This window comes from Cebus imitator, unplaced genomic scaffold (assembly GCF_001604975.1).
Source record: "Cebus imitator isolate Cc_AM_T3 unplaced genomic scaffold, Cebus_imitator-1.0 Scaffold75, whole genome shotgun sequence".
NCBI lineage: Eukaryota > Metazoa > Chordata > Mammalia > Primates > Cebidae > Cebus > Cebus imitator.
Window position 1 is genome coordinate 5,779,247 of NW_016107390.1, and position 14,067 is coordinate 5,793,313.

Below are 14,067 nucleotides of genomic sequence, written 5' to 3' on the forward strand. Positions count from 1 at the left end.
AAAACATAGGGACCCCTATGACTGGGCACCCCTAGAATTTTTAACTCTTTAAAATTGTCCATGCTGAGCACTTGTCAATTACAGTTTAGGTTACTCAAGGCGTTCCTCTTTTGAATTTCTGCTCCAGTAAGTTGTGATTTTCTGTGTTTGCCTCTCTATCTCTCCAATTTGGTGGCAACAAAACTGCCTTGTGAGCTTACTTCTCTGATAGAGCTTAAAAAAAATTATATACTTTTTAGTTTGTTATATTTTTACTTGTTAGAATGGAATGACAACTTCCAAGCTCTTCACATGCCAGACTGGAAGTCAGCCAGAAGTCTTGATGGACTTTTCTGAGACATCTTTATTAGAGTATATAATACCTCAATAGGTACCATAACATTTGCATATCATAAAATTCACCCATTGTAAGTATACACATCAATAATTTTTAGTAAATTAGGGAATTGTGCAATAATCCACAGTCCCCACAATAAATTTAGAACATTTTCATCATCCCAGAAAGTCCCCTTGTGCCCATTTGGGATCCTGGCTTCTACCACCAATCCTAGGCAACCACTGATGTACCTTCTATCTCTATAAATGTGCCTTTTTTGGGCTACTACATACAAATGGAATCATAAAATATGCATTCTTTTTGTCTCGCTTCTGTTACTCAGCTTAATGTTTTTGACATTTATTCATGTTGTAGCATATATCTCAATGCATTTTTAAAACCCCAAGTTAAGATACAACTGTTTTCTAGTTATTAATACATATTTAACCAGGCTGAAAATAAGACAGTATTCAAATTCACTTTTCTATGAGAATGCCAACTTGTATATTACACATGAAACACGATGACTGGCCTACAGAACATACTCACAAGCTCTTGGTTAGCCAACTGACCTGTAAGAATGATTTTAAAATTATGAAGTTTTATCAACAGAACTCTATTTTGAAATATGTTATAGATACATTTGTATTGTTTAATTTCAGTAGATGATAGAAATAAACAACAAATAAAATTTACATAAATGACTTCAGTTTCTTCCTGAGGAATCTAATTAACCTTCCCAAACAAACAGAATAGTTAAGGTCTGATTTTTCTTAAAACCAGTGTGAAAGTTTCAAAGCTGTCACAGTTTTATCATTGTGAGAAGTCTGAAATTCACAGACTACTCATGTATATAAATTACTGTACTTACAAATTATCCTCCAGTCTCTTCAAGGATTCCAAAACTAATGAATGATTACTGTCTAAGGAGCAGGATCCAAAACAGTTTAGGGCTGAAATATACCTAATTTTCATAACCCAGTCATTATGTAGCTTCCTTTTAACACTGGGGATTAAGAAAAGGCAGGGGAGACTTATGTTAGATACACAAACATATAATGTAAGTTTTTATTCAGCAGTTTATTTGTACTTTAACTGAATTGCAACTGAATTGTGCTAAACCTGCACATAGAATACAACCTATGCATTATATCTTTTTTTTTTTTTTTTTTTTTTTGAGACAGAGTCTTGCTCTGTTGCCAAGGCTGGAGTGTGCAGTGGTGAGATCTCGGCTCACTGCAACCTCTGTCTCCTGGGTTCAAGCAATTCTCTTGCCTCAGCCTCCCAAGTAGCTGGGATTACAGGTGCGCACCACCACACCCAGCTAATTTTGTATTTTTAGTAGAGACACAGTTTCACTATGTTGACTAGGCTGGTCTCAAACTTCTGACCTCAGGAGATCCGCCTGCCTCAGCCTCCTAAAGTGCTGGGATTACAGGTGTTAAGCGTCACACCTGGCCCACTTTTAACTGTTTAACTATTCATAATCAAGCATATTTAAAATAGAAAAGTAACTTTGAAAGACTCATCAAATTTTGAGCAGTAAATTGAGAATTAAAAGAAGAATCTATAAGAATCCCAATTCAATAATGGCACTATTAATTTTATTTTACTAGAAAAATTCTAATCATCCAAATGGAACAGTATGTTTCATATTCTTTTATATCTTATTTGAGTCAATTCATTTGAAAATATATTTATATTTTCCATTAATAATTTTCAAACTGAAGTACTGGGAAATGTGTAATCTCAGATCACTGGTGAAGCTGAGGGTGGGATAGTGATCATATTCCTTGTCAGAGTGTTGGCCGTCAGTTCACAAGACATTTGAATGTCGGGCTTAAGGCTACAGGACAAAACCTCTGCCTAAAAATTCTTGTCTTCATGGTCTTATATTTACCCATATTTAATGGTTTATTTGTCTCCTCATTCAAATTCATTGAGCACCTACTGCATCCCAGGTACTAAGGACACAAGGGTGATTACGGAAAAATTCTTGTCACCAAGTTGCTTAAATTCGAGTTGAGGAATAGAAATGTTTACAGCTCAAAGCATGAAAGTTCTACAATATTAAACAGAGTGGAGTGGGATATTTCTATTCTCATGCCAGATGTGTTTGATGGCTACTTCTTTCTTTAATTTGTATAATGTTTTGCATATCAGTATTTACTATCCCCACATCCACCCATTCAACGAGAATGAATTCTATGGATGTCAGCTGCAGGAAAACTTGTATGATAGCTCCAGAATTTAATTATCTCTTTGGCCTTAATACTTTTCATTCTGGTCAGGTTTGAAGATCTCTTGGTATAAGAAAATGCCACAACACTCAGCCTATATATACACTGCAGTCTTGAATGCTTTAAATCATTAGCATGATTAAATCATCTACATGGATTTAGTAACCACAAGAACGTGAGTTAGCATTCATTTAACTGTACCCAGATTCCTTAAATTCCTCAGATTTCTAAATCTCATTTTTCACGTATCTATCTAATGAAAACAGGGGTTGAAAAATAAGCCATGGAATTTTCTGACAGGTGGCACACATCTTAATAAAAAGAAGATTCATGTCTCGGCATCTATTCTAAGGGCCTAGCATAACTGGAATGAAATGTTTAATTGTATATAGGGCAACACATCACATGTTGGGGAAGTCCCCCATCAGGTCTAATTCTTTGTTGGGACTAAGCAATACTGCTCATACATGAAGGATGGGAAACGGAGCCACTTAATTTTATTGTATCATTCTTAGGGTTCCAGCAATGGGACTAGTCTTAATTCCACGTAGTATCAGTTGTAATGAGCTTTTAATTGCATATTCTAACTCTGGGATAAAGTACTTTTTACATAATAACAAAGTATAATTCATTTTTTAATGTCTTTATAAAGGAAAAATGTTCATTGTACAAAATTTAGAAAGCAAATAAGATTTTAAAAATCACCTCTTTGAAGTCCTATAGAAATCATTATTAATGTTTTGGATATTTATACTCAATCTAAGTAGAAATACACACACACACACACATGCATTTATAAGACTGGATTTGCATAGGCATAAAAAATTAATTTAAAAAATTTTGTACCCCCCAAATTTATATGTTGAAAGATAAATAATTTTTACTTGACATTATGTCATAAAGTTTTCATACTATTAAATATTTTCCAAAATAATTAAATGGGTGTATGACATTCTCTAATATGTTTATACTACGATTGATTGAACATTCTTGAAATCTGAATATTTTTAGGTGTCAAACAAAAATGTATTTTATATATCATTTATATTATGCTTACATTATATATTTCTATATCTGAATTATTTATGTAAATGATTAATCATCTAAATTAATCATTCCTCTTTTGTTGGACACTGGATAATTTACCATTAGGAATAATGCTGTGATCACCATACTTACATTTGTTAAGATTGGGATACCAGGTCCCCAGGTATAAATGGTTAAGAAGGCACTTGGTGCAGCTTCCCAAATTATTTCTGGAAAGGTGGATCCAATGCACACTTTTACCACCAACAGTATATAAGAATGCCTAGCTCACAGTATCTTCCCCAGTTTTAATCATTTCTGATTTTATAAACAAAAAATTGTATCTGATTTTACGTTGTACTTCTTTGATAAAAAAAAGGAAGACCATTTAATATAAGAGTTAGGTTTTTCTGCTAATAAAAGTAATATATACCTTTCTTAAAAACTTTAAAGACATTGCAATTATAAGGAAGACAATAATTATCAGTTGGAAATAACTTTTTAGCATTTTTTTCTGATGATCGCTTTGAAATGTTTATTGACCATTTCTACTGTGTGCATATGTTGGTGAATTATATGTTCATGACCTTTGCTCATTTTTCTCCTGGAGGATTATTATCTTTTAATTGAATTCTAGGACCTATTAAAAATTAACCCATTGTCTGTCATATTTGTCACAAATATTTATTCCAGTTTGCTTCTTAAATACTATCTTCTGATGTACAGAGGTTTTATTTTATATATAGTCAAATCTATCAAACTTTTTCTTTGAATTTCCATTGCTTTTATATTTAGAATTTTTTCCCATATTCAAGTGCTAGTAAATAGTCACACATATCTTTTATAGTTTTTTTCATGATTACTTTTTTCATTTAATTTTTCAATCTACTCAAGTACCTGTAAGTTTTAGTTGTCAATAGCATTTACATTAGGAGCAATTACACTGACAGTTTCTTGAGGCCAGAAGCATTTCAGTGTGTGGTGTGTGTGTGTGTGTGTGTGTGTGTGTCTGAACAATGACTATAATTATTTTTTATATTATTTTAATTTTTTATTGATTTCTTATTTTCTATAATTTAAATCTCATTTTCACTTTTTAACCATAAAGCTTACTTGCAAAAATCTATAATTATTAAAAGAATTAAATTAACCATATGATACCCTTACCTTTTAAAGTTCTTTGAGTCTAAGACCTGATTTTGTAATTTCCTTTTGGATTTTGCCTGCCTTAGTCCAAAGTCATCACTGTTGACTGTGAATCTGCTCACAAAACCACCATCATCCCCCAAGAGGATGTCATCTCGGCAGAGCTGGTCAGTTAAAGGCACCACACACACACAGAGGAGGCAGTGATCCATTGGCTTTATGACAAAATAATTTTCCTAGAAACAGAAAAATGATTTTAATGAACTGTTACTTTGCTCTATTCAATAAAGATTTCCCCTATTATTTGACAAAATTTTCACTTTATGATATTTCTTATTGTAGATATACCCATCGTGATAAGATACTTTGGAGAAAATAACAGTTAACCAAGTAAAAGTTATTGAATACTCGCTGTGAGCCCAACGTTGTTCTTTTGGGTATTTTGTGGAGAAAGGAGTAGAGTTCCTACCCCTGGGCCAATAGGTAATGAGATCTTTCTGATGTGTGACTGTAAATGGTCTTTTTTTGATTTATAAGAAAGTATCAAAGAAATGGGCCAGTGAGTTGGTTAGGGCCAGAAAGAGATTGATGGAAGCCACTAGAACCCAGATGAGACTGCAGATTCATTTCTCACCTTATGCAAAAATCAGTTCAAGATGGATCAAGGACTTAAATCTAAGACCTGAAACTATAAAAATGCTAGAAGATAACATTGGTAAAACCCTTCTGAACATCGGCTTGGGCAAGGACTTCATGACACAATGGACTTTAGGGACTCACAGGGAAAGGGTGGGAAGGGGGTTGAAGGATAAAAGACTGCAAATTGGGTGCAGTATATACTGCTTGGAATATAGGTGCACCAAAATCTCACAAATCACCACTAAAGAGCTTACTCATGTAACCAAATACCACCTGTTCTCCTAAAACCTATTGAAGTAAAAAATATTTAAAGACAGACAGCGAGAGAGAGAGAGAGAGAGAGAGAGAGAGAGAGAGAGAGAGACACGAGGGGAGGAGATGTCAAATACAAGGATGTTATTTTGCCTTTAGAAAGAGGACGAAAGTAAGGATGTTTCCAGTTAAATCTGTAGGTGAGAGCACTGGAATTTGAAAGAGGACAAGTCTGATAGTAGACTCAGTTTTTGCAGGAAAATAGGGAGCAAGTCCATCTTCTAGAGGGAGAAGCCTGAGAAGAATACTGAAATTGTGGATGGCTTACAAGAAATGGGCCAGTGAGTTGGTTAGGGCCAGGAAGAGAATGATGGAAGCCACTGAGAACCCAGCCGAGCCTGCAGACTCCAAGTTTGTAATGGTGCCAAACAGCACTGTTTGTGTTTTTTCCAGCAGTGCTTAGCCACTGTGAAGGAGCAGACAAGGGCTAGAGCATCTCTCCAGGTTGAAACACAGAGATTGAAGAGAATGAAGGGTGAGGTTGATCAGCTCAGATGATACCCCCATGGGGTGTAGGCAAGAAGGGAAAAAGAGAAGAGTTGAGGGGGAGTGAAGACTGGAACAAGATGTTTTCAAGGAACCAGAGGTTTCTGTGGGATTGAGAAACAAGAATGAAAACAGAACAGCATTAAAAGAAGAGGTTATGATCAAAAGTTCAGGATCTTGGAGTTTAGAGTTTTGGAAATTAATAAAACCTGGTCTATAACAAAGCACATACATTGAGCAACAAGCTGCCATCTTTAAAATTATTCTGGTATCTCTAGTTGGTTACAACATTGTGGACAAATAGCAAAAGAAGCTTAGTCTTTTACCAAGGCTATGAACAAGCAAGGCATGAAGGAAGTTAATTTATTTCTTAAACCTCCATGTCCTTCAAAGTCAATCTGCTGCCTGAAGACATTTTTAAATAATCTTGGGGCTCAGTGATCTCACCCTCCCTGAGCCCCCATTGCACTTGCTCCTCTTTACCATATAATTTGCTATATCATCATATTATATATTATGTTCATGCATGAGGAACTTCCAGACTGAGTTTTATTTGAGTGCAGAGAACATATTCCTTACTTCTAAATGTCTGCAAATGCTCAATAAATACTATAGATTGGTTAAGTGGCAACATCTCAGCCACTGAAGGGCTGCCTCATTAAATTTTTTTGCCAGACTTAGACATTTGACTTTAGTAATTTTCTTACCTAATGAAGCTGGACTTGGGAGAAAAGATTTGAACTTGATAACATGAGTATACCCAAAGAAAGATAATACTTGGATTCAGAGACAGGCATAAAAGAAGAAAGGAATTACCCTCTCTCAAAAACAACCCAACCCCCCAAACTAAACATACACTAAATGAAAAGAACAGTCCCTTTTAATTACAGAATATACATGCTGAACTTGTTCTAAGAAATTACTTGTGCAAAGTCTCTCATTTTATAGATGAAGAAATTGACATTCAATAGAGGAAGTAGATTGCTCATATCGTACCACTACTGAAAACACAATCTCATTTCTCTGAGTATATCTCTTGGCACAATACCTGGCTGCTCCCTTGAGCTTTGTAATCCCAGACAATAATGGTCCTTTCTGTTGTGGCTACGATTCGTTTCAGCTGCAAGAGGTAATCACACCCTGTAATCCAGGAGGTGTCCTGATAGAAAAGCAGAGAATTGGGGGATATAGTGCATTTCCTTCTATGACCTGGTGATGGTTACCAAAGAGCAGATTAGTCACACTAAACACCCCACTTTGCTGTCTTATTACAGAGAAGCCTTGCAATACATCCTGTCTGTGTCTTGAGTACAGGCTCCCATCTTTTCTCCTTTCACCCTTACCCTGAGTTTCTCAGTACCATCAGCTGGAGAATAATTCTGTTAGTGATAAGATTGCTCCCTGGAAGCAAACAGCAGTTGGTGAAGCATCTTTGTGCACGATTCACCGCTGTGAGACCACTTCTTCCCTTGGGCAGAAGGAGATAGACTTAGGGCACTGATTAAGTGAGCTCTCCAGCCCTGTCCCCATGCTAGAAAACAAATACCTTAGTAACTACCTGGTCCATGATAAGTGGAGACCAAGGGGAATTTCTTATGTCCTACATAAGGACACCAACCTGGCATGGTTAGGATTGGTAATATCAACAACACACTGCAGATCAGAAACAGAAGCTTCCGTTTATGAGTGCTGCATACATTTCAGGCATGACCTCCAACCTTCTGTAAAACCTATTAGAAATTCCGGTGTGTGTGTGTGTGTGTGTGTGTGTGTGTGTGTGTGTGTGTGTTTTCAGTTTAAGAAATGGAGGTTCAGAGGCTTACAGAGAATCCAGACTCCTTTGCCAGGCAGCATGGCACCCTGATTTGTAGTGCAGGGTATTCAGTGCCTGTAAGCAATGAAAAAGTCCAGCATTCTCCTGGCTCTCATAAATCCATAATGAGATTCTACAAGCAAGTCACTGTAGCTTTACAACATCTGCTGCAATTACTATTCCGATTAGTGATGTGGATTAAATAAATTTCAAAATTGTACTCAAACTTTTAATGTTGTTTTCAAGTTTAAAATAAAAATATTGTCAAATTATTTCCATGGGCTACCTCCTTGTTCTTATAGCTTGGGTTATGTCCATTCTTTACATTCTCTGATAGCAGATGCTCAGAAAAACCCAGCAGCTTTTCAATCGAAGCTTCCAAGGAGTAACTAGTTTCTAAGCAATTCTCTGCAGTCAGTTTAACTCCAGAAAGCAAGACCTGGGTCCTCTTTGCTATTGCTCAAGGCTTAGTTTTGATCCTAGTCAGTAAACATGTATTTATAATCTATGACACATATACCCAGAGCCTATTCAGTACTTCATTGAGATTTTAATTAACTGTGAAGGAACCATCATCATAGCCCTAACTTTGACTTAATTAGGAATTTAAAAAATGTACTTACTGTAACATTGGTGCTGGTCTGAATTCTCATCTATGAACAAAGGAAGAGAATAATGAAATCTAGTTGGCACTATCATTAAAGATGAAAATGCTGACTCTAAAACAATACAAATCTTCTTGGTTTAACCTCAGTTGTCATTCTACCCTCCGTAAGTCTCCTCCCTGTTTCTCCTTCTCCTGAAGCATCTGGCTCTGTGGAATAATGCACACTGTTTGCCGTAAGCAAGGCTTATACCTCTGTGGCTCATTGTTAAACCTGGTGACTGTGCTGTTAAGAATCTTACACTTTACTAATCATTTTCTTCCTTCTGTATGCAAACTACATCACATTTTTTTAGTTGTTTGGAGCAACATTGGATGCCAAAAAATAGGAATGCAAAATAATATTAACAGCAATGGCAAGAGTAGTTACGTGAATGCTAAATAGATTAATATTTAATAGAGTGATGGAGAAAAACTACCATTGTTTCGTTTGAAGTTATCTCTCCAAGTTGAGAGACTTGAAAGAACTTTCTACCCAGTGGGTCTCCTCTTTTATTCAATAAGCATCTATTGAGTGAATATCATACCATGGGTACTATGCCAGTTAAGAATCATAGATTTATCCCATACGGAGAGCTAGTGCGTGTATGAACAGCCCTTCATACTCTTGTGGCATGGAAATTGCTCCCAAGATGAAGGCAAGTAGCTGAAGTATTTCAATGACCTTGTTTCTTTTATACACTCAGATGGCCTTGAGAAATATGGAGGAAACAGTGGCCCAGAAGAAATGGATTATGTGAAACAGAAAAAGCAGATCAGAGAGATCACTAAAGCTGTTAGTCATGGCTACCCACAGACTGTCTTTCATCTGAAGAGTTCAAAAAGGCTTTTCTAACCTGGGACTTACTTCTAGATGGCAAAAATACATAATTGTAAGAAAATTGGTGAGTCGCAGAACAGAACACCCGTGGTTTCTGCTTCTCTTTCTCTATATATATCTTTAGTGGAAGTCACCTGTTTAAAGTCCTCTCAGCTTCTTTAAAAGTTTCATAATCCTTAAAGGTATATTTTAAATTTTTAATATCTTACTTTGGTAAGCTTTTTATTAATAACGTTAATGTTTATATCGCCAAGAAAATCCTTAAGTGTATTTACTGTACTTCAGATAAAGCCTAAATTATGAATTAATCCAAGATATTTTGAGTTGTTAATGGCTACCTTTTAATAAATTACTCCCGTGACCTACACTTCCAGCTTAACTTTTTTTCACACGATGTGTCATATTTATAAGGCTTGCAACAATCAAAATAATATTTATTCCTGGTGTATCAAATCTTAAAATAATTTTGGGCTGAGCATGGCTCACTCCCATAATCTCAGCAATTTGGGAGGCTGTGAGGTGGAGGCCGTGAGGTGGAGGCCGTGGCTTGAGACCACGAGTTTGAGACTAGCCTGGGCAACACAGCAAGACCTTATTTCTAAAAAAAAAAAAAACGGAAACAAAACAAAACCATTATTTTTTTAGCCATTTTTCCCTCCAGTTATATTATCTTATAAAACAAATATGTGGCCAGGTGTGGTGGATCACAGCTGTAATCCCAGCACTTTGGGAGGCCAAGGTGGGTGGATCACGAGGTCAAGAGATCAAGATCAGCCTGACTAACACAGTGAAGCCCTGTCTCTACCTAAAAATAAAAAAAAAAAAATTAGCCAGGTGTGGTGGTACATGCCTGTAGTCCTAGCTATTCGGGAGGCTGAGGCAGGAGAATGCTTGAACCCGGGAGGCAGAGGTTGTGGGTGAGCTGAGACTGTGCCACTGCACTCCAGCCTGGGTGACAGAGTGAGATGCCCTCTCAAAAAAAAATCTGAGTGTTTGCATGATGATGAGTATACATGTGCCCATCTGTAAGCTTTTGTGTGTATGTGTGTATGTGCATGTTCATAAAGCATCTCTGGAAATGTGATAATGTCACCTGACTCATTTCACATCATAACGAATATTTTAGTATGGACATAATTATTTTCCTTCTCCTATTATTTATTAGATACTATCTTAGTTCTGTCTTTGTGATAATAAAGGTAACAAAAGAAAAAAGAAATAATGCACCAAAAGAAAAAGATCAAGAAGGTGTTTATATTTAATTGAGTCAAATTCATTTCTGTTTTCACATTACTTGTGTTATAGTAATTACCAACATTTACCGAGGAACTCTAATGATGCTAAGTACTTCGTGAGTATTAACTCAAATGGTGAGAGGGAAGGTCTATGATTCTGGATGAGGAATCAGGGCATGCAGATATTAAATAACACACACAGCTATAAGTGTTAGTGCAAGGCTGGAGCCCACTCTGAATCCCCCACTGCACCACCTCCAGGGCCCACACAGCACCTCCTCTGACAGAATCTGGCTGCCAGTGGCTTCAACTTCTGAAAGACTCCCTGAGCTGGAGATTACTAAGGAACTGAAAATTATGATGAAAATTTTAACCGCATAATGATTATTTCAAATACATTTTACTTGTATAAAGCTCATATCTAGTTGGAAATGAACTAATCATTAGGATTTTTAAAAACAATTAACATCAAAGATTCACCTTTTACTTTGATAGCAAAATATTATGTAGGTATATTATAGCAGATTCCATTAAGGTGAAAGTCCAAAACTTACAGATTTAGAAATGACATTGATAATAGCAAAGCCTTATATTCAGGTAGGGATTTATTGTTCATAAAGGGTTTCTACACTCGTTATCTCATTTGACCTTCACTACAATCCTTTGAGGGAGGACAGGTTTTATCGCCCTCATTCTACAGATGTAAAAAAGAGATGTGAGAGACATAAGTGGCTCACTAAGTTCCCTATTTAATGACGTAACTAGTAAAACAGTGGGGCTAGAATTTGAGCAATTTATTTTTATTTCAAGTCCAAAGTTCCTGATGGAACCTTTTATTAGTCACTTGCTTGTGTTTCTGATTTTAACTGAGATATTATCCAGGATCATCTTTTAATTGTGTTGATGTCACATGGTTCAATGTCACACCTGGAGGAACAATGCCAAATGCAGTCACCAACCTCAAAGAATTTCCACAAGGCACAGCAATCTTCTCACTACTAAATATTTGGGGTTTTTTTTTTTTTGGGATAACTGTGAAATATAATTTATTGTTTCTGCTGTACCTGACACATATGCATAATGCAGAGACAAACCAAAAGAGGGAAAAGGAAGGAGGGAGGGAGGGAGGGAAGAAGGAAGGAAGGAAGGGAGAAAGGAAGAGCAAAAGGAAGGAAAGAAAAAAGGAAGAGAAAAAAGGAAGGAAAGAAGGAAGGAAGGAAGGGAGTGAGGGAGGAAGAGAGGGAGGGAGAAATCCAAGTTTTTAAATTATCTGGTTATTGTAAAATGAGTCCTTCAGTTAAAAAAAGAAAAAGAAAAAGAAATTACCTGGTTATTAAAGACTGTTATCAGTCCTTTCTGAGTAGCTGTTATTAGTAAATCCAGGTGAGGTACCTTGACAATGCTCTTAATCACATCTCGTCTTCTACTACCTGTCAACAGCATAATATTCATGTCAACTTTCAGCTGTAAACATGCTGAACCTCATTTGCTAGATTTGTTTAAAAAAAAGTGATGTGGCCAGGTACAAGTGGCTCACACCTGTAATCCCAGCATTTTGGGAGGCCAAGGCAGGTGGATTGCTCAAGTCCAGGAATTCGAGACCAGCTTGGGCAGCATGAGAAAACCATCTCCACCAAAAATACAAAATTAGCTGAGTGTGGTGGGTCATGCCTGCAGCCTTAGCTCCTCGGGAGGCTGAGGTGGGAGGATCTCTGGAGCCCAGGAGGTTGAGGGTGCAGTCAGTTGTGATTGCACCACTGTACTCCAGCCTGGATGACAGAGAAAGACTTTGTCTCAAAAATAAAATAAACGGCCAGCATTTTTTTTTTTTTTGCTACAAGGCCCCAAATTACTTAAAAATTAAAGTAGAATAAAACCAAAAAACCCAGCAACCATTATGTGTTAATGATCCTCAGAGATACTAATTTGAATATATAAGGCTTTCCAACTAAATGTGGTACATTAATTCCCAGAAAAAATGCAAGACACACCCCCAACCGTCCCCCCCACACAAATATACATGCATGTGCATATTCCACAGAGAACACATTTTCTAAGCATTGTTTGGAATCATTTCTTTTTTGAGCTATTTCACATCTCTTAGGGATCCTTTCTTTGAACTCTCACCATTGTGGTTTACACATAATAAAAACAATGCTACCTCAGGTTTTTCAGTATGAAAGAATGAAACCAGGGCTGTCATTAAGGCTTTTGTTTTTTAAACTGTGCATTTTGAAAAAAAGCTAACTAGACACTTTCATGTTTCCATGCCCATGTACTGAATGATAAAGCCATATATATAGAATTTCTTCCAGGGCATTTCATTTTTACAACTGCAAACTCTTAGGAAAGAAAGGCAAGTGAGCAGGTGTGATACTCTATTATTACCACCCTCATCCGTGTGTCTCAGCAGAGAAGATATTGCCCCACAAATTAGTGCTTGGAGGGAACATAAATACATTTTACTCTTTTTGTGCAAAAAGCATAGATATGCATGTGGTATATAACTGGATACACTTAATAATTAATACCTGAGTTATTAAAATGGCATGGAACAGGATAAGGCAGAGGAGAAGGCAATTAGGAACAAAAAGTCTAAAGAGGCTTCTTAGTGGTCAGTAATTTAAAAAAACATGGAGAGGCCAGGCACAGTGGCTCACACCTATAATCCCAGCACTTTGGGAGGCCAAGGGGCATGGATCACCTGAGGTGGGGTGTTTGAGACCAGCCTGATCAACATGGATAAATCCTGACTCTACTAAATCAAAACTAGCCAGGTGTGTTAGCACATGACTGTAATCCCAGCTACTTGGGAGGCTGAGGTAGGAGAATCACTTGAATCCGGGAGATAGAGGTTGCGGTGAGCTGAGATTGTGCTATTGCACTCCAGCCTGGGCAACAAGAGCAAAACTCTGTCTCAAACAAAACAAAACAAAAAGATGGAGAAACACTGTCCCATTGCAAGCCACCATCATTCTCTCTGCTTCCACTCCTTCCACATTACAGACTATTTTAAACACAGAAGCCAGAATAGAATATAAAGGATAACTCAGATTCCTCCTCTCCTCCATCCACAGCCCTCTTGCAGCTTTCTGCCTCATTCAGAAGTCTTCAGCATGTCTTACAAGTCCCGATACCTCTGTCCCCACTCCCACTGTTGCCTCTCCAACCTTAGCTTCCACCACGCTCCCCACTACCTCAAATGCATGGTTTGCTCTCTCACTTTCTTCAGATCTTTTTCACCTTATCAGCGGGGACTTCTGACCACCCTGCTTAACACCATGCTCTCATTCGCAAACCACCTTCTCCTTCCCACATTCCTGCTTTATTTTCTCCACAACCTGCTTTCTTTTTGTCCTATAGCATGTAT

General features: G+C 37.0%; 1 protein-coding gene across 1 annotated transcript in view; it reads right to left on the reverse strand.

Moving 5' to 3' along the window:
• WDR64 (WD repeat domain 64) overlaps nt 1–14,067 on the reverse strand; it is a 147,655-nt gene that overhangs the window by 115,246 nt on the left and 18,342 nt on the right. Inside the window, exons 4-8 of the mRNA XM_017532117.2 lie at nt 12,024–12,127; nt 8,602–8,631; nt 7,214–7,324; nt 4,750–4,964; nt 1,188–1,322 (exon numbers count right to left, since the gene is read on the reverse strand). Of these exons, the coding sequence (XP_017387606.1) occupies nt 1,188–1,322; nt 4,750–4,964; nt 7,214–7,324; nt 8,602–8,631; nt 12,024–12,127 (595 nt within the window). The remainder of the gene's footprint in view (nt 1–1,187; nt 1,323–4,749; nt 4,965–7,213; nt 7,325–8,601; nt 8,632–12,023; nt 12,128–14,067) is intronic.